General features: G+C 40.5%; 1 protein-coding gene across 7 annotated transcripts in view; it reads right to left on the bottom strand.

The window, feature by feature from the left end:
- DIP2C (disco interacting protein 2 homolog C) overlaps nt 1-20,088 on the bottom strand; it is a 293,236-nt gene that overhangs the window by 121,042 nt on the left and 152,106 nt on the right. For all 7 annotated transcript variants that reach the window (XM_083406060.1, XM_083406057.1, XM_083406061.1 and 4 more), the window contains exon 2: nt 2,092-2,163. In XM_083406060.1, the coding sequence (XP_083262186.1) occupies nt 2,092-2,163 (72 nt within the window). The remainder of the gene's footprint in view (nt 1-2,091; nt 2,164-20,088) is intronic.

Here is a 20,088-nt window from a genome sequence, read left to right as displayed (position 1 = left end):
GCAGGATCAAGAGAACAAGGAGGAAAGGCTTGATTATTTCCACTTAAACTTAATTGCTAACTTTAATTTCTACATTATACTGAAGAAGAAGCCCTAACGCAACAAGATAATGAGAAACAGGCACTGGGCTTTGTATACTCCGTGTAGTGCAGAGATAGTAAACCTGTGGCCTCCAGATGTTGGAGTACAACTTCTATCAGCCCCTGCCAACCAAATCAAAAGTCGGGGTGAGGAGAGTTGGAGTCCAACAACATCTGAAGAATCAGAGGCTCCCTATTCCTGGTGTGCTAGCTTTTATTTTCTTTATTTAAGGAGGTGTGGTGTCCACATGATTAATTTCTCCTCTCTAAACAAAATATATTCTACATTAAAAACTAGATATCAAGGAGAAGAGTTCTAGCTTAAACTAGGCCTGTTTTCTATGTGGAGAGTTTTGATTTGATTTGGATTGGAGCTACATTTCATTATGTGAACCCCCATCCACAGTACTAAGTTTCACCACCTCAGGTGAGAAGCAGGCATGAGTCTGACCCTGTTTCAGTCAGCCAACACGTTCAACTTGAACTTGGGCTCCCTGCCTGGAAGACCTGCTATTGGGTAACTACAACTTAAGGATAGTGGCCACTCTTGTCTGTCTTAGCACCCTGTGGATTCAAAGCCTGACCTGAACAGAATGCCCTGTGGTGCCACAGCCACAGCAAGTGAAAAAGCAGGGGGGTTGCCGAGTCTCCCCTCATGTCTCAACATATCATGAATCAAGGATAAATTGCCAAAGGGAAAAGCAGCTTTTAATGATGGGGTGTTTAAAAATATTGGAAATTCGACCACAGTGACTCTATTGCAACAAGACTACATGTTCTGCCACTCCAGAACATGGGAACTGGATATTGTGTTTATATAGCTATATCTATATATTACATGACTCCCATTTTTAAAAAATATAAATAGAACTTATAACACACTTTCATATATATATCCAATTATAATTTTCCCTGTCAGTTTGCATACTTTCCAGGAAATTAGTACACATGAGTGGAAGAGTCTGTACCCTAATGTATTTCACCCCCTTTTAAAGAGCATTTGGAATAACCCAGTTCAAGTTTATTAGGCCTGGGGAATGAAAATGTTAATGTGGTATGCTCTTTACTTGGCAACCTAGCCCCAAGCAAAGAAATCCCATTTATTTAAGAAGAAGAAATTATCATCATGGAGGATATGACCAACCTTCCATCTAGCCCACCATACTCTCTCTGATATTGGTTATCTGGATATCCCAGAGATGCAAGCCAAGATGGATATAGCCATCCCCGTTCTTTTGCTGTCAGCATTTGATAATATGAGGCATCTTGCCTCTGAAATGAAACTTGATGCCATGTAATTATGTTTTAAATAAGGGCAAGAACTTCTTATCCTTATCCCACAAAACGGTAGAGCCTGCCTCGTCAATTGTACAAGGTCATGTACCGTTGCATCAGAGAACAGTCAGAAGAAAAAACAGAAGACCCCCCAAAGTTGCATGATCTTGGTGCCGGAGTCATCCCAACTCCTTTTCATTTGTTGTATGCACGCCTATTAAAGTTTGCTTCACCCCAAAATGATTATAGTTGCGGCCCACAGCCTTGCAACGCTGGAGTGCCTAGGTATAAGCCACTTTAATCCTAATTGACTAGGATTTTGCTGCATGCATGATTCATTTCTGAATCCATTCCTGCTGGTGATCACTACTTCTGGGTTTCCACAAGTGAAATCTTAAATGGGGAGGGGATCCTTCTGCCTATTTTATATGTTTATGTTCAATGTTTGCCCTCTGGTTCAAGTGTTTATTCCTAAATAGTTTGCTTCTTTCGTTGTTGAAAGTTTACCAAAAGGAATTTGAAATCTCACCCAGTATGCGCACCAACCACTTAATTATACAAGGAGACGCACATTTCTACATGAGAATCGGCTGGTGGGGAAATCTACATCCATTGCATGACAGCGACAGGCTCCTTTGTGCCTCAGATAATCTCCCCCAAAGACACACATTAATATTCTGGCTTAATGATCAATACACACGACAGCTCCATGCATTGCTTGTACGTTTTTACATACCCGGAGGTTGTGGCAAGTAGGCCCCAATTAATTTTGATCTCTTCTTTTCATAGCCCTTCTGTGTGATGTCACCTGCCAAGGAAAGAAAAGGGAAATCAATAAGAGCTTGAATGAAGACACAGCCTGCCTGCTGAAGTTGAGGTACCATACACTTTGCCACTGTTTGTCTTGATGATCGTAATGAACAAACAATTGAAAGCATATTACGTTCATTCTGCCTAGAAAAATCTAATTTACACTGGAAACATTTTTGGCAACTAAACACCCAGAGTAGTTTATACCGACGGGTGGAGATTCCAAGAACCGAGAGGGTTGCATTGTCATTCAGATACTCCGCCACACAAAACTACATCAGCCTTCATTAAGTTAATCAACAGTGGATTATATAGAATGCTTGGGACGTAATGGCTGGCAAAAGACATTACCAATTAGCATTTCCTCAACTATTAATGGGATTCTTTAATCAGGCATGAAGGGCACACAAAAGATTTGGAACTGTTGGTGAACTATTTAAATGACAATATAAACATTTGGCTAAGCTTCCAAGCACTATTTCAAGACAAAATGCAAAGCAGAAGCACATCGTACTTCCCACGATCAAGCTATAAAAAGACAACATTTCTATCCCTTCGGCACTACGGCTGGGATGAGCTTTCTGACAGGTAAAACGAAATGCACAAGCCCTATGTGCTCAGCTGCATGAAGCCCCCCCCCCCCCCAAAGAAGAAAAAGATTAGAACCTTAGTGTATTGCTTTGATAAATGGATTAAAATGTTTAAGCATAGGTCGCGATATGGATTTTAATTTTATTTTGGCAGTCTTTTCATTAAAGACAATTGCCCCAGTATAGCCCAATTCATATTCTGCTTTATTCTCGGGTCTGAATCTAGATGTGTGCTTCAGACCAGGGTCTCTTAATTCAGCTACTAGAAGCTGGAGCCTGGAGGCCAGGGATGCAGTAAATAGAAGGGCAGACTCCTAGCATTTTCACCAGGACCAGCCAATCTAGAGGCGCTGCATCGGCTTCTGTTATCAGCAGCCAACGTTGCACATTCCTGTTTCCTACCTCAGAGATTCCAGCCTCAGGACATAAGGCAGGTACTTCAAGCAACTAAGTCCCTTTGCTCAAGCGAGCAAATGAGACTTTTCATCCCACTGAAGTTTAAGCTGAAAATATTATTGGCATTCTCAGCAGTTGGCTGAGCTGATGTGATGGAAGACAACACCGCAAATGCTCAGAGGACCAAGAATTCGGCAAGGAAAGCTTCACCGTCCAGGTTATTTATTTTTAAGGAAGGGATAGCTATCTGTCTGCCTGGACTTAAAACCTCATATAGGGTTTACTGAAAGGAAATCTATGTGGGATGGGCTGCATTGATGGGGATAAGGCCTTAGAGCATAAGAAGCCTAAGTGGCCAAGAGCCCAGAGCCACATAGCGGAAGGAAGTTGGGGGATATATATAAGAGCATCAGGTGAGGGAAGCATAGTTGAGAAAAGAAGGCCTGGTGGGAGGCAAGGGGTCATAGGGCTGCCAGGTGTAGGTCCTGGGTGGACTCTGGTGCTTTAGGAATTGCATAAAATGGGGGATTCTACCACTATTGTTGCTTCCACATCCTTGCAACGTTTGGTTTGGTAACAGTAAGGCGGTAGCAATGGCAAAGCCACAATAGACTGAGATACTGAATTTCACAGTTTTCACATCACATTGGGGAAAAATATTTGCCGTCTTTGAGGGACAAGAGCACATCACATCTGCTAAGATTTTTTATTTTAATGCAGATCGCAGGAAACCCGACTGGCTTCTATTTTACTATGATATTGATTATAAATTGTTTTCTTGCCTGCAGAAGAGATTGTGTCTCTTCCCACAGGAGCAGCTTGCAGCAAGAAATACAGGAAGAAAGTGGATGATGCGCTGTGTCTTTAACACTTGTATGGTTGGTACAAATTAAATAGGGTAAGCCTTTTCTAGTACAGAAATACAATTATGCTAACATTATGTATAGCAGCTATCTTATTACTTGTGTGTGCCCCCCTGATTTACCTTTGGACCCTATACAGTACTTTAGCACAGCAGCTTGTAACATTCTGAAAGCCAAAGAGAATTTGCCAAGGGTGAACTAAAAAAGTTCATCGGATGAACTTGGAACTGGTTTGTTTTGCAAAAGGATGAACTGGAACTAATTTCCTTTTTTCGATCTTCAACGAATTCCTTTTTAAAAATGAATTTTCCAAGCACTACTGAGACTACATGCAACAAAGCACAGAAAGAAGACTGGAATTAACCTCCCCCAGAAGAATTAGAAAGCTGCTTTGTTTCCCCACCTAGTTTAAATACTTCACTCAGTGACCCAGTCCCCTTTCTTTGGTCATATTCATCCCAGTGCTGTTGTTTTTTAAATTTAGGTTTCAAAAGGGAAATGCAGGTAGCAGGTGCTTAGGCGCTCATTAATATACAGTGCATGCAATGTGGCATTACAAAATACATTTTCTGAACTTCCCCCCCCCTCGCCCCCCATAGTGCAACTCTATCCAATGTATTTTTGCAAGGTTTTGATCAGAGCTGTGTTTATTAAAAAAAAGTGCACACACAAACAGGAAAGTGATATCCTGCTTTCATTTGAAGATGCTATTAAGGAAAACATTAACCGGACGGAGCATATGTTTCATCACACTTTTCTTTTCCTTTGCAGAATTATACTTTTGGCATATACCGAAACACAACCCGAAGAAGGGATGACAAGGAAATAAAACTAGTTATTGAAAGCAAGATCCTACATTTTGGTTTATCACTAACTGCAGAAGAATCGGGGAGGGTATAATCTATTCCCTAGTGGCCAGATATGGAGAAGAAATGACCAATGGACAGTCTATTCCCGTAGATAGTTAGGACTGCTTGCATGTAGAGAATAGTGCCACATGAATAAGCCCCTAGATCAGTAATTTCCAGGCTGATTGGTCCTCTGGAAAGCCTGCAAGGTGGACCCGGGAGCAACAGCACTCACCCCACTCTTAATTCCCAGCAAATGGTATACAGAGGCATATTGCCTCCAATCGTGGAGGTAGAACATCATAGTGAATAGCCTTCACATTTAACGTAACACAACCTTATTTCAGATAATACAAGGTATTTAATAGAATTAGTAGGAGGAACTATATATCAGCGAGAGAACACACTCTTCACATGCAGCAGAACCCCCTGCCATTTCTCCAGTTAAAAAAGGGATCAGGTAGCAGGTGATTGGAAACACCTCTGAGTGAAACACCGAACATCTCTTGCCGGTCAGAGTTGGCAACGCTAGTCTAGATGGACAAAATAATCTAACCTGTACAAAGGCAGTCTCTGACAGCATGCAAGTTCCACCTGTACGGCCAAAACATTTATTGCCGGAAAGTGAAAAATCAAATGCTTCCCCCCAAAATTCAAAAATAAAGTCAGTGCACCAGCTATCAGAAACCTGGGAAACAACACCCTAGAGTTGTCTCCAGTTTGAACCCAAACAATTCAGTTGCAATAAACCACACATAAAGAACCAGACTGCAGACAGAATTTTCCATTAGACCTGCAGGCAAGAATATGAATACTGTACAAGGTTGCGGTGAAGATTCAGATACTTGGGCAAAATAATAATACCAGCACAACCCTTCTCGAAAACTGTATCCCAAGCTGTGGATATTATCAGTGATTGCCTTCCTCCTTCCCTCCCGAAGCCATTCTATCCTACAGATTCAAGTTCTTTACAGCTTGTTTGCTGCTGATGACTCAAATTCCCTGTCAGCATCTTGGCAAGAGAGATTCGAATGAAACAATGCTCCTCATAAACTGAGCGCTATGACTCACTGATTTCTCCCACTGATGATGCAGACAGCCTCTCTGTCTGCCCTTCCAAAAATACACAAGGAGACAAGGGGTTGCAGTTGGGAGGAAGCAAATCTGTGAAAGTGTTAAGGGGAGGAAAGGCATCAAAAGGAAACTTGATGCATTTTGTAGCCTAATGGAGACTCAAGCCAGGAGCAGAATAACTGAGAAGCAACATCCCACATGTCTAAAGGGGCTTTGGGCTAAGAGAACAGCCTCCCCTCCCGTCCCCCCTTGGCAGACCAAGTGGGCACTTACAAAACCTAGATTCGCTCTCTGAATCCCAGCTTTTGGATTGGAAATGTGTGATCGAGTACCACAGCTCTCTTATCCAACACAGCATTATCTAATATTGTTTCAGTTCAGTAAGACTAATCCCATCTGTATTTACAAGAAAAATACTGGATTGAACAGTTCAGAGGAAATAATAGGATTTGAACAGTACCGCTGCAGACATTAATGCATGCAACAACTTCTCTGAAATAGAGAATTTATTGTAGCTTCAAACTTTCTAAGGTTCTTCTTACCCACATTAGCCCAGTTTTATTCCCCAATGGTACCAACTTTTCTTCTTCTTTGCTACAAGCTAGTCAGATAATGGCTGCATTTTAGTAATAAGTGACTGTAATGACTGCATTTTTCAAATTTTGAAATGTATAATATGCTCAGATTTCACCTAAGAGTATTAAAAAGGTTAAACATCTTTTACTGCTCTTTTGTTGCAACTACCTTCTAAAGAGGTCCTAAAAAGGATAGACAACTTTTACTGTTCACATTCCTTGGTAATGAAATCCAAAGAGCATTCCAGAAAATATTAAAATGCCTTTATATGTTAAGCCTGGTTACTGTATCCTCAAGTCAGTAATCCACAACCTATTCTTCTGCACAAAATAAACTTACAGTGCACATACAACATCTTACAATTTCTTTTCAGAAATGAAACTAAAATAATACGTACAGCGGCCGATTTAGTTTATGCATATTTTTCTACTTCCTCTACCCTGAACCTCCCCACCCCTCTGGCCTCCCAAATTATTAACGTTTCTACTTACCTTTAAAGTTCAATCACTGCAGCACATTTTGAGCACCTTGCCATGTTGTTAGTTTCTTAAAGAAACTTTACTGAACTAAAGTCCAAAGATTATAAAGTAACACCTGAGCCATCTATCCCATTCTTGAGTCAAATTTTCTAATATTTTGACAGCCAGGTGGCGAGACTAAATTGCCGCCACCATGGCTGAAAGCCAGAGGTACAGATGCACTGCTCAAAATGTAAATATTCTATACGGGGAGCGCTGTGTGGTCCCTTGGTCTTCTGAGAGCTTCCTAAGAACGGAGCATTTGCACCACACTGCTTTTATGGCCTGGATTACTGAAACGTAAACAGAGACTAGTTCAACAGGGAAGCTTTCCATTCTCAACGTTTATTTCGTTATTTGAAGCTCTAACGGACACTTTATGTAATGAAAGCAAATCATTTCCATTTTTGGAATTTTATGGCTATTAGGATCTCTGTTGAAATGTTGTTTTCTTTCCTTTATTGCTTTATAAGGCTGGTGGGTTATCTCTGAAGAGTATTTATATATATATATTGCAGCAGCTGCTGCTGCTGGAAAACCCATTTTTCATCTCTCACACTAGCTGTTTAAAGGTCCAAATCTGCTTTGATTGGCAGCATCAGCAACAGTAGTTTTGGGGTTTTTTTAATGTAGTGTGCCTACATATGGGCTGTATTCAGCTAGCCTTTACTCAGAGTACACCCACTGAAATCAATGGTCATGACTAGTTTAGGTATGTTGACTTCAATAGTTCTGCTCTGAGAAAAGCCTAGCTGAATACAACCAATTGTCTTGGAATATATATTCAAGGTAGGATTATGTGCAGCTTTAGATACAAGTTGATTTATCCTGTTATTGTGCCTTCCAGGTGCTTACCAATCCCTTTTATTTTTATTTTTGCAATCTCAGAAGATAGGAAAGGAGTTTTGCTGAGCTGCCGAGGGGCCACTATGGAAACACAGCAAGCCACCATGTCAGAGTACGGTACTTGATACTACCTACTCTGATTTGCATCAACTCTACTATCCTAAGCAGAGATCTTTCACGTTGCTTCCTTCCTCCTCCTTCAAAACAAATGAAAGCACAGCAACCAAGTGTTGTCTACTCTGACTGGTAGGACTCCTGAAGGTTCAAGTGAAGATCTTTGTTGGTCCTGCTACCTGAGATCCTTGTTGTTGTTGTCATCTGGAATTGAACTTGGGGGGCCCTGATGGAAACTACATACAATGGTACCTCAGGTTAAGTACTTAATTCGTTCCGGAGGTCCGTTCTTAACCTGAAACTGTTCTTAACCTGAGGTGCCACTTTAGCTAATGGGGCCTCCTCCTGCTGCCGCCGCGCCACCAGAACACGATTTCTGTTCTCATCCTGAAGCAAAGTTCTTAACCCGATGTACTATTTCTGGGTTAGGGGAGTCTGTAACCTGAAGCATCTGTAACCTGAAGCGTATGTAACCTGAGGTACCACTGTACTGTATACCTTTCAGTTATAGCTGGTTGAATCACTCTGGCTTACAAATTGTGGAAGTCCCTTTCCCTGAAGAATTGCCGGAGCCCGGTTCTTAATATTCTTGGAAATATTATGGGTTTTATATTTGGGTGGTTTTGCTTGTTCCGTTTTAATCACTTATTTTCCACATGCACCAGTGCAGAACCCAATGTAACCCAGATACATCAGCAAAGGAAAGAACAAAGGCCAGAAGCTTTAATTAATTAACTGGTATGAATGATTGATTAAAGTCTTAATCTCAGATTAACACTTGCTCCCTGATTAAAAGGCAGGGCTAGCAGCGAGCGAGTACTCCAAAATTTAAAATCCTTTTAGCACAACCCTATGCATGCTTCCACAAAAATAAGGCCTACTGTGTTCAGTGGGACTGCTGATGTAGAGCCCGTTCCAAAACATATGAAAAATAAGGTTCAGGATCTATTTTACTTCTAATTTATACCTAATTTATATTTCAGTGTAAAAATGACAACAGCTTTCTTTCTTGTAAGAGCCTGCTTTATATAATCATCGTTACACGGTTACGGGGATATGCACAGAGGGGCATGTATCTTTATTTCTGTTTAAAAAAAAGCCTACCTTTAAATAAAACATTTTAAACACAGCTAACAATGTATGTTTTGAATAACATTACCTGGCTCATCAAATGTATCAAATTTAGTACTAGAAGAGGACGGAATTCCATAACTAAGGCACCACCACTAAGCAGGCCCTATCAGTAACATATACCTAACTCAGAGACAGAGAACCTGTGGCACTCCAGATGTTTCCCATGGTTTGGGAACCTTTGCCCTAAACTGTTTAGGAAAGGGCACTTGAAGGCGCTTTGTCTCTTTACCTGTCTGCCTTCTAAGGTCTTTAGTAAAGAGGAACAGGGCCTTATGCCAGAAAAGCACCCCTGGATGGCTAAGTCCAATCAAAGGACACTATGGGGTTGCGGCGCTCATCTCGTTTTCAGGCCAAGGGAGCCAGCGTTTGTCCACAGACAGCTTTCAAGGTAATGTGGCCAGCACGACTAAACCGCTTCTGGCATAATGGAACACCGTGACGGAAACCAGAGCTCACAGAAATGCCATTTACCTTCCCGCCACAGCGATACCTATTTATCTACTTGCACTGGTGTGCTTTCAAGCTGCTAGGTTGGCAGGAGCTGGTACAGAGCAACGGGAGCTCGCCCAGTCATGCAGATTCAAACCGCTGACCTTCTGATCAGCAAGCCCAAGAGGCTCCGTGGTTTAGACCACAGCACCACCTGCATACGTCTGTGTATATAAACACACACACACACTATTATATAGTATTTATATAATAAAATAAAGAGAATGAAGTTGGGGGAAAGAACAGATTCAGGCATCAACATGGCTTTTTATTAATCTGCTGAATTCAAAATCAGAGCTGGCCCAATTATTCTTGCTTAATAAAGCAACAAAACCTGAAGTGATAATTAAGATACTGTACTGCAAGGTGGCGCTGTGGGTAAAACCTCAGCGCCTAGGACTTGCCGATCGCATGGTCGGCGGTTCGAATCCCCGCGGCGGGGTGCGCTCCCGTCGTTCGGTCCCAGCGCCTGCCAACCTAGCAGTTCGAAAGCACCCCCGGGTGCAAGTAGATAAATAGGGACCGCTTACCAGCGGGAAGGTAAACGGCGTTCCGTGCGCTGCGCTGGCTCGCCAGATGCAGCTTGTCACGCTGGCCACGTGACCCGGAAGTGTCTTCGGACAGCGCTGGCTCCCGGCCTATAGAGTGAGATGAGCGCACAACCCTAGAGTCTGGCAAGACTGGCCCGTACGGGCAGGGGTACCTTTACCTTACCTTACTGCAAACAATGCAACAAGTGATCCACAGAATGGATTAGGCAAAAGCAAAAGCAATTTCCTTTTTAAGAAAATAAATGAACATCAAACACGGTCTTGTAATTGCTTGCATGCAATCATCTCAGCACTGTACTTAAGGTTTTTCACACACACACACACACACACACACACACACACACAGTTAACCCCTATGCAGTTCCATGTTTGCATATATCTGACAGTGTCTGAAAATATCTAGCAGAGATTTCCTATTATTCACTCACAATCCAGCTGTTGTTTCTCAATAAGTTATGTTACAATGCGGCAAGACTTATGTTTTCCTAATACAGTTTATAGGTTTATTTTGTTCCCTAACCTGCTTAGATCTGTTATGTTCTTGTTCCAGTTCCAAAGACAATTGCTGAAATTCCTGTTTTCAGAATGCTGCCAGGACAATAACAGGAAAACTCCTGTAACTTAGTACTGATTTCCCTCTGCAGTAATGGCCATCTAACTTTCATATCACACCGGATACTAAATGCTGTTTCTGTGGAATATTAAAATAAATTAGAATAACCAAAGTGGTAGGCTGTGAGATGCCATTTCAACACACTTTACAAACTTTACAAACTCTGGGTAGGCAAGTAGCCAAAGTACAGGCTGCTTTGACATGGAAGACATGTAAAGGTAAGCATGAAGATGATGCGTAGATTTTAGCCCCAGACAAAGTACAAACTGATGATAATCATTGCTTCATCCTGAAAAGTAGGAAAAAACCCTGTGCTGTACACTAACATATACACAAAGTGCCTGGTGCTGGGTTGCCAGTGGCACACAATTTCTATAACCAACATTGGCTGCATAAACACAGAATGCTTGATCGTGGTTTGTTTTCCTGGTTAAGTGTTCTGTTTGCATCGTTTTGTTCATGGTTTGTAACAGTTTAGAGTTGCATGCACAACCTGCTCCCTGTCCACTTTCTTCCTCTGCTGTGGTTGCGAAGAGATAGGAAGCCTTTGCTTACTGATTGACTGAATTCTCATCCTACACTTCCTCCCGAAGGAGTTTCCATTTTTAACGAACTGTCTGTCGTTCTGTCTGAACCAGGAACTGCAGTTAAGACTTAACTATGGTTTATCTGAAAAGGCTACGATTGCAATCCATCATTTGAAGTTGGCTTAGTTCAAACCAACCGCAGTTTAAACTAAACACAACATATCCGTGTTTGAACATTGCAAACTACAGTTAGTTGAACATGGAAGCAAATGTTTCCAATCTCCTCTGTGCCGCCATGCTGAATGGGTGCATGTGCATTAAACTACAGTTAAGTGTTGCGTCTTAACACAGGTCGGCCACAGTTAACCATCAAACTGGACAGGAAACCACAGCTTGAAACAGATTTTCAAACTGGTTTGTGCTAACTACATTTAAGCATCACATGTGCACTAAGCAAACCATAGTTACAAATGTACAAACCAGGAGGAGTACATTTTCTGTTGTGAAGCACCCTCCCCTTTTATATAATGAAGCTGCCTGTTATACTTGGCTAATGGCAATTGCTTTTTTTAAAAAAGTTTTCTTGGGCCATTGATTACCATCTGTTTTGCCTTTGCTCTAGCTCTGTAATGCTATGGTATTTCTTATTGTTTTTAATGTATTTTATTATTTTTTGATGGAAGTCAGTATAGAAGTGCTTTAAACATAAATGTATAAATAAATCTAGCTATTTTAACAGGATATTATCTACACTGTCCTGTATTTTTTGCTTATCTATACAGACATAAACAGGTTTACTGTTTCGAGCAAACTAGCATAACAGAATCAAAGATGCAAGTTTGGCAACTTTTTTTGTGAAAATGATCAGAATATATGACTTCTTAGAAGAAGTTGAGTTGGTAAAAATGCTGGTTTGGTATTCGTCATACACTGTGTCTCTTATCTTATGTAACAGGTATGTTTGTTTCGTACAGAAATGTAATCTAATTTGAAAGCAAAGTTTTCAAAGAAACCATTACTGGCTCTGCAGGTAATGAAAACCCACCCAACCCTCTCCCCGACACGTTGTGTTTTATGTCACCTATCTGCTAAATTATTTTTTGAATATTTAAAAGAAAATAGAAGTATTGCAGAATACTAAGCTGCAGGTGACCTACTTATCATGCATTCTCTAATTCAGGGTGGAGGATTTAGATATCTCCTTCCCGAATTACCTCCGTGGAAAATAAATAATATTTATTTATTTAAATATTCAATACATTTGAAAGTCTTTGTCTTTAGGAATTCTGAAAGCCTTTACAGAATGCTGAAAGCTAGAGACATTGTCCCTACTTAAGGCTTATTATTGTCAGTTATAATCCATGTTGGCTTCTTTGTTAAAACAATTGTCATATGGCTTCCACGAAGGTTGTCAACCTGGCTGCCGGTAGTGAAATCACTGATTGAGCAGGTAGAGTATTAGCTGAAAAGCCATCAAACCTAGAAGTCATAACCGAAAGGGTAAATTAGGATTTAGTTAGCAAATACGCTCTATATTTCACAGTAAAAACTCGCCCCCTTTTCCTCCTTACTAAAGGATCTTGCATCTTACTAGCAGAAATGACTCTGCAATACTTTAACGCATCCGCTCTGCAAAATAAACTCTGTCCCAGACGAGACCATCCTGGCTCACTGCAAGGGTGAAAGTTCACTCCAGCTGAGTTTCTCTCCCGTGAAGCACTCCAGCAGAAAGGAAAACAAATTATCTTTCAATAAAATAACATAAAGAGAGCATGTGTAAGGTGATTTGTCAATGTCGCATATCTTAATCCCAACGGTCCCATTCTCATTATGGTTTCCATTGCTGGAAGAGCGACCTTGACACCCATTATGTGCTCTCATCTGCAGCTTAGCATGCTTGGCTGCCACCTAGGTCAATTATTCAAATGGCAAACCAATCAGAATCCAAGACACTTGCTCATGTATTGTTATTCTCCACATTACGTACACATAAATACTAATCTGATGCTTCCTGATAAGCCTGGTGTGCCTTTCCATAATGTTAAGTGCAGGCAATGCGTTTATAGAACAGACCTTTTTTTTTTTGCTCTTCCACCTCCTTCGCCCTCACAGTGGAAGAAGAAATAGGCTTGCCGTATCTCCCTAAGAGGAGTCTGTAAGCTCCTCTCACAGTAATGCAAGAAACAGTATTTATATGCTATGAGTTGTTGTCAGCTTCTATCAGGTGAGGAGAGAAAGATCCTGCCAACAAGACAAAGCTAGAGGAAAATTGCAGGCAGAGAACTTCAGAAAGCACAGCCCCCTTACTGATCGGATCAGAGTGCAAGCCTGGCCCAGGAGCAAAAGTGGAAAATGCAAGTTTCCATCAATGTCCTCTATTACAACAGTATTGGGATTCTTTGATATTTATAAACATGGAGTCAAAGAGCAGTCTGAAGTCTGCATTGAATATTTGCTATGCATTGTCTTTATGAAGCAATTTAGGAAAGGTTCAAGCTCTGACATCGTAATTTGAACATAAAGAGGAATCCGTAATAATGCCCTTTCATTTAGGGGCACTGCTTATGTTCTGTTCTGTACGTGAACTATTTGTGTCTTCGAGTGAACAATGCAATGCCCAGGCATACAGCCAGCGATAAGACAAGTGCTTTAAACTGCTTGTGCCAAAGCAAACACCACTTGGTCTAAGGCTACAAAACATAGCTGCTCTCTATGATGTTTTTCTCTGGAAACTACAGTGACACTTGTCTCAGCTCCATATTCTTCCATTAACTTATGATCGATTTTTTTTTTAATTTGCTCCTTCGGCCGTGAAGGATTTTTCATCAAGTGCAGTCATAGCTCAACAGATGTGAAATGAAATTCTGAAATTTCTAGATGACAGCAGCATTTGAAATGTAGACAAAAGCAACTCAATACCTATCTCCATCATCCAGTTCAGCATTCCTAAGTCTCTTCTCCCTGTCCGGGCCAGTTCACATTTTTTGGAGTTTGTGTCAGATATGGGCAGCCTTATTGCTTCAGGTTGCATAAAGCCTGAAATTAATGGAAGATGTGCAACAGAAGTTCCAAGTGGATTGTGCTCAATACAGTACAGTAGTACCTCGGGTTAAGTACTTAATTCGTTTCGGAGGTCCGTTCTTAACCTGAAACTGTTCTTAACCTGAAGCACCACTTTAGCTAATGGGGCCTCCTGCTGCTGCCGCGCCACCGCGCCACCGCAGCACGATTTCTGTTCTCATCCTGAAGCAAAGTTCTTAATCTGAAGCACTATTTCTGGGTTAGCGGAGTCTGTAACCTGAAGCGTATGTAACCTGAAGCGTATGTAACCTGAGGTACCACTGTATAGCTATAACCTAACAACTTATTCTATTCAGATGGAAGCCTTACTGAGTTCAATTCTTACTCCCATGTGAGTAGAGGACTGCAGCCTAAACATGCAAGCTAATTTTTAAATGTTTTCCTCTCCTTGGTTTTTTTATTCTAAAAAGCATTATGATCACAATAAATTAAGAAATGCAAGCTATCTTTCATTCACAAGTGTAATGTCATTATGTCAGGCATGACAATTTAATAGGAATGATGTGGTACTTAGTTTTCTTTGAAAATTATTACATTTGAAATGGTGGAAACATTAGTCACCCCTTAATCCCTGCAATGCTAAGCTTATTTGCTGAAAAACTAGCCCCTTTCTATCCATTTACCATGATTTGGGACAAAAAGGATTATTTTGTAGAGAAGGAAGACCAACCTTTCCGTCCAGAAAATGCCTGAGAAGTAATTGTCACTGAAGGGTTATCAATATCTATATCTATATAAATCTTGTCCAGGGGAGTACCCAATACTACAGAACGGCTGGAGTTCATTTGAGTGTGGCTCAGATCAGTATCTTGGATGAAAGTCTACTGGAAGCCCATGTGACAGAATATACAAAAGAAGAGAAGAAGAAGAGTTTGGATTTGATATCCTGCCTTTCACTCCCTTTAAGGAGTCTCAAAGCAGCTAACATTCTCCTTTCCCTTCCTCCCCACAACAAACACTCTGTGAGGTGAGTGGGGCTGAGAGACTTCAAGGAAGTGTGACTAGCCCAAGGTCACCCAGCAGCTGCATGTGGAGGAGCGGGGAAGCGAACCCAGTTCACCAGATTACGAGACTACCGCTCTTAACCACTACACCACACTAGCTGCACACACACACACACACACACAGAGAGAGAGAGAGAGAGAGAGAGAGAGACCTTGTTTATCATCTCTATTTTCAGCATGTGCTAAAATAAAGAGTAAGTTGTACCTTTCTGTTATTGATTTATCAGCACAATCATGTCTGAATCAAAATAATATTGGAGTGTACCAGTACGGTCTGCAATTCACCTTTGATTATGGACCGAGGCCTAAAGTTTATCCGTGTTTCCATTATTATTTCCAATAATAAAGTGGTTTATCTGCTTCAACAGCCCAATGTATTTTCCATGAGTAACTTCCCGTGTATTTTAAAAATTATTTTTAGTTCCACCCTATTAAAAATACTACTTTCTATTGACTGCCACGTCTATTGATTGCCTTTCTGGAATCCAACTCATTTTATTATTAGTTCAGCATGAAGCCCTCCCTTGCGAAAAACCTGAGTAGCAGCTTCTGACCTCCAATGTAGTAGCATCTCAGCTGCAATCTGAATCACACTTACTAAAGCGGCAAGTTCTGCTGAAATTATATGCCTCTCACAAACCCAATGTATTCCTCAGTCCTTTACCCAACTGGTACTCTTCCTTCAGGGTCTTTGCCTCTGGGCTCCCTGTCCTATAGTTTCCCTATATCCCAGAAGCAGTTCTCAATACCTGCCTGGGGTTCTAATTCCAAACTAACGATTTTCTCTTTCCTTACAGAAGCTGGACTGGAAACTGCTTTGTTCCCTAAGCAACTGGATATTCCAAACCATCACATTAGCTGAACTAATAAGGGCGAGGGGCTTCTGCATTACAATCACAATAGGTGATACAAGATTTTACAATCAAGGTTATTAATTGAAGAGGACTTTAAAAATGTGCTTATTTAAAATCTCAGCTGTAGCAGTCAGTTCATGCATTTGTAGCAATCATTCCATTAACGAGGTTTAATCCACGAAATTATCAATTTATCTTGTGAGTATATGTAACTATGCAAAGTGCCTCAGGAAATAAAGTTTGGGGGTAAAAGTATCAATCCAATTAGCTGCTAAAGAAAATTAATGTGGTATCTGTTTTAAAATATTTGTTTCGGTGAGATCAGAATTATATTTAAAAAGCACACATATTTAACAAACTATGGCTGAACTACCAAAACCCTAAACCTAAGCAAACAGAAGGATGTGTTTGTGTGTGCTATAGGAAGGACTTTATTTCTTATGGCTGTGTGTGTGTGTGTGTGTGTGTGTGCAGCACTTACTCCAACATTTATTTATAATATTATAAAATTAATATCAGTATTGTTTTTCCTGAATCCTTTCTTCTCATAATTGGAAACATTAACAGTGGATCATTATTTCTACCATTAATATTTCATGCATAAGTATGAGCTTTAAAGTGTAGGAAGATCTAACTATTAGCTAAACAAACTAACAGATGAAGTTAAAAATAACATGGCAAACATCATTAAAGGACTGGTATATCCTCTAATAAAACCTCCTTCAAAAAAGATAATGAAGTAAAGTGATGTTTCATGCTGCGCGGGGACTGGGGAAATGCCAAACATCAATAAAGGGATCTTCTGGGACCCACTAACCCTATGTTGATAGGAAATTAATGGGCCGTGCATAGACCTCTTCGCTGAAAAGACCAAGACATCAAGGCAGAAACAGGCACAATTCTACTCGGAATAGTGGAAGCCCCTCTGATATGAAAGATGGTTCATGGCAGTGCTGTTATTGGTGATCAGTTTGCTAAGTAACCAATACTTTTCATTTTTGTGTGTGGCTATCACATTTTTCCAGCTCCCAAAACAAAATACCTGGACATTTCACCAGCAAGGATGGAAAGTGACTGTACAAATGCACATTGTTGATGACAAATGAAACAATTATTCCTCTCATCCATTAGTTAAGTACAGCACTTGGTTATTTTATAATCTCATAAAACAGCTATATCAAATTGCCAGCTCAATATTCCTCTGATGTTTCTTTCGGGGAGGAGGGTAAAGGAAATGGTGTCAAATTCTGCTAGGAGAAAATATGGACACATAGGTACAATTGCAAAAATATAGCATTTGTTAATAAGAATATAAGCACTGAGCATATATGCAATATAAGAAATTCCAGGAGGCCTGCATGTACCAGAGATGTACAAAGATGATTTGAGGGGTGGTGACCAGCAGAAATAAGAACGAAATGTGGCAAGATTGTTGGTGGAGACCCAGCCAATCCTATGACCCAGCTGTAAAGTATGGGAACAGTGACAACAATCCATGTTACCAAATGTGAGAAAAAGCCAAAAATATTGAAATGTTATTTAATGAATTAATTTGGAACACGAGAAAGCAATATTGAAAGTGCACAGTTTGAAAACTTGGGAAACTTTCACAAGTTAGGCATCGTTAGAAATCCAGGATAAAAGGATAGCAAAGAACACACAGGAAAAAATACATAAATGTTGGTCAACATTTAAGCAAAGTTCGTGGTTTGTATTAGCCCGCATTTCTATATTCTTAGACACAACTGTTTCCATTTTATGAACTGACATGAATAATATATTTGTTTTTTTTAAGTTGTAATTCTGCTTTGGATTGGATGACCCTCGTGGTTCCGTTCAACTCTACAATTCTCATATTGAATTACTTTTAATGACTTGATGCAAGATGATTAATTACACACAGTAGAGTCATGTTAAAAAAAAAACCCTACCCAAGGCATATAGCAAAATATCATTTCTTCAAGTGTCCTAAGGAGGATTCAAACCCCATTGGCAATCAGAAAGGATAAAAGGAAATTGTATCTTAGGAGTGTTGTGCCAATGTTTAGATGCAAAGGGGAAGGAATGGAAGGGCTGGGGAATCAGTGAACTAGAAAATACGAAGGTTTGAAGAAAGGGGTCATAGTATTCTACAGGATACTTTTTACCATGACTTGAAACGAACCGTAGAAGAGATTGTATTTAAAACACCTGCCTGCTGAAACCCTACAGGGATTATCAACAGAGGGCATGAATTACTATTTGCTACTTTGAAAGCTACTTAAAAACATGGAGGATAGGAGAATATATTGCTTTAAATGACAGGTTGTTTAAAATATTTTACAGCATAAGGCTGGAAAAAGACGAAGCGGGGGTTGCGGCGATGTCCTCAGTTATCATGGCTTTTCAGTAGTAAAATCATGCTGACTTCCCTGTCCTTGGTCTGGTGTGAATGAAAGAAAAGGGGGGGGGGACCTAGTTTAAGCTGAGATAGCTTTGAGAGTGTTAAGAGGCTAAGCGCTTGGCAAGGTGGGCAGGGGGAGAATTCAGAAATGACAGCTAAAAGGCTTTTGCTTTTATGTGAAGAAAGCTGTTTCGTAAGGCTTCACTCAGGTGCAATTGGCAGGAAAAGGCCGCTGCAAGGCAGGCAGAGTATTTCTATGATGGGAGACTAATGCAGAATATTCCAAGCAAAACCTTGCATATTGCGTGCAGTCTCATATGGGTGCAGGCAGTCTTTTTAGCAATCCCGTCTCATTTACTGTCTTAAAAGGTTCCCATTTACTGTCTTAAAAGGTTCACACCAGAAATCTGAATTGGGCAAATTTCTTTTCATGTAAATGTAGCCCGGACGCAAAGGAAAGAAACCAAGCTACAGATGCAGAAAATAACATGGTCTGAAATTTCCACCCAGGTCTGTCCCGTTCCAGACTGCAGAAAGGGAACTGAATGCTCATTCACAGAAACATAGCCAAGAGGAAGGCTAGGATAGAATATTGTTTTTGATATGCTGGCTTTTAACGGGAAGGAAATTTTCAAAGTGGGAAAAGAATTTAAAAACTTTCTTCCCCACTTAAAATGGTGCAGTCCTGGGAAGTCAGGATCATGTGGTTTTCTGCATAAGCAGCGGCAGGCCTATCAACTTGAGGACACTAAAGCATTCATAAGAAGGCATGTCTCAAGTTCATGGAAAATGCCTTTGGCATGTGGGAAAGTCCCCTTCTTCTTTTCACTATCAGTGGGCATTATCTCAGTGGAAAGATGGAGTTGGCAGAACATGGTGGGGGAGAGAGGGAATGAATTCTCCGGCTAAGATGAAGTAGGAAAACAAGGAAAACAGTGTTGAACATCTGCACCGGAGAATATTGTACTAATTAAGGCATATGAGCAGTTGCAATTAAAGCAGGAGCCCCTTATTTTATAACATAGTATCCAAATGCCCCTGTGCAATCCACCAACACAAAAAAATTGTTTGCTTTGAATTTCTCTTGAGGTGAAATTTCTGTGATGATACACATTTCGCATGCTACTGTGTCCCTGAAGAGCCTGAGAAACAGAGAAACCCCATCATGCGATGCTGTCCCAATTGAGAATTCTAAAAGGCTACAGGGAACACTATTTTCTTCATTCACTGATTATCTTCTCTTATCATTATTCTTAGCAGCTCATTTCCCCTGCTCCTTTCCTTGGAAGTAAAACAGCGTTTCAATTTACAGGTTAGCGTTCCATTTTAGTGTGCAACCATTCCTACTAAAAGAATAAGATGGAATTTATTTGTTCAGAACATAGGTTGTTACAGCAACTAGGACAAACAAGCTTTGATATATGTGGTATATAGACCATGTAAGATGGACATTCCCTGTGAT

This window comes from Podarcis tiliguerta (genome assembly GCF_965153285.1).
Source record: "Podarcis tiliguerta genome assembly, chromosome: 12".
NCBI lineage: Eukaryota > Metazoa > Chordata > Lepidosauria > Squamata > Lacertidae > Podarcis > Podarcis tiliguerta.
The sequence above is the reverse complement of the archived record's forward strand: the minus strand, read 5'-3'. Positions and strand labels throughout refer to the sequence as shown.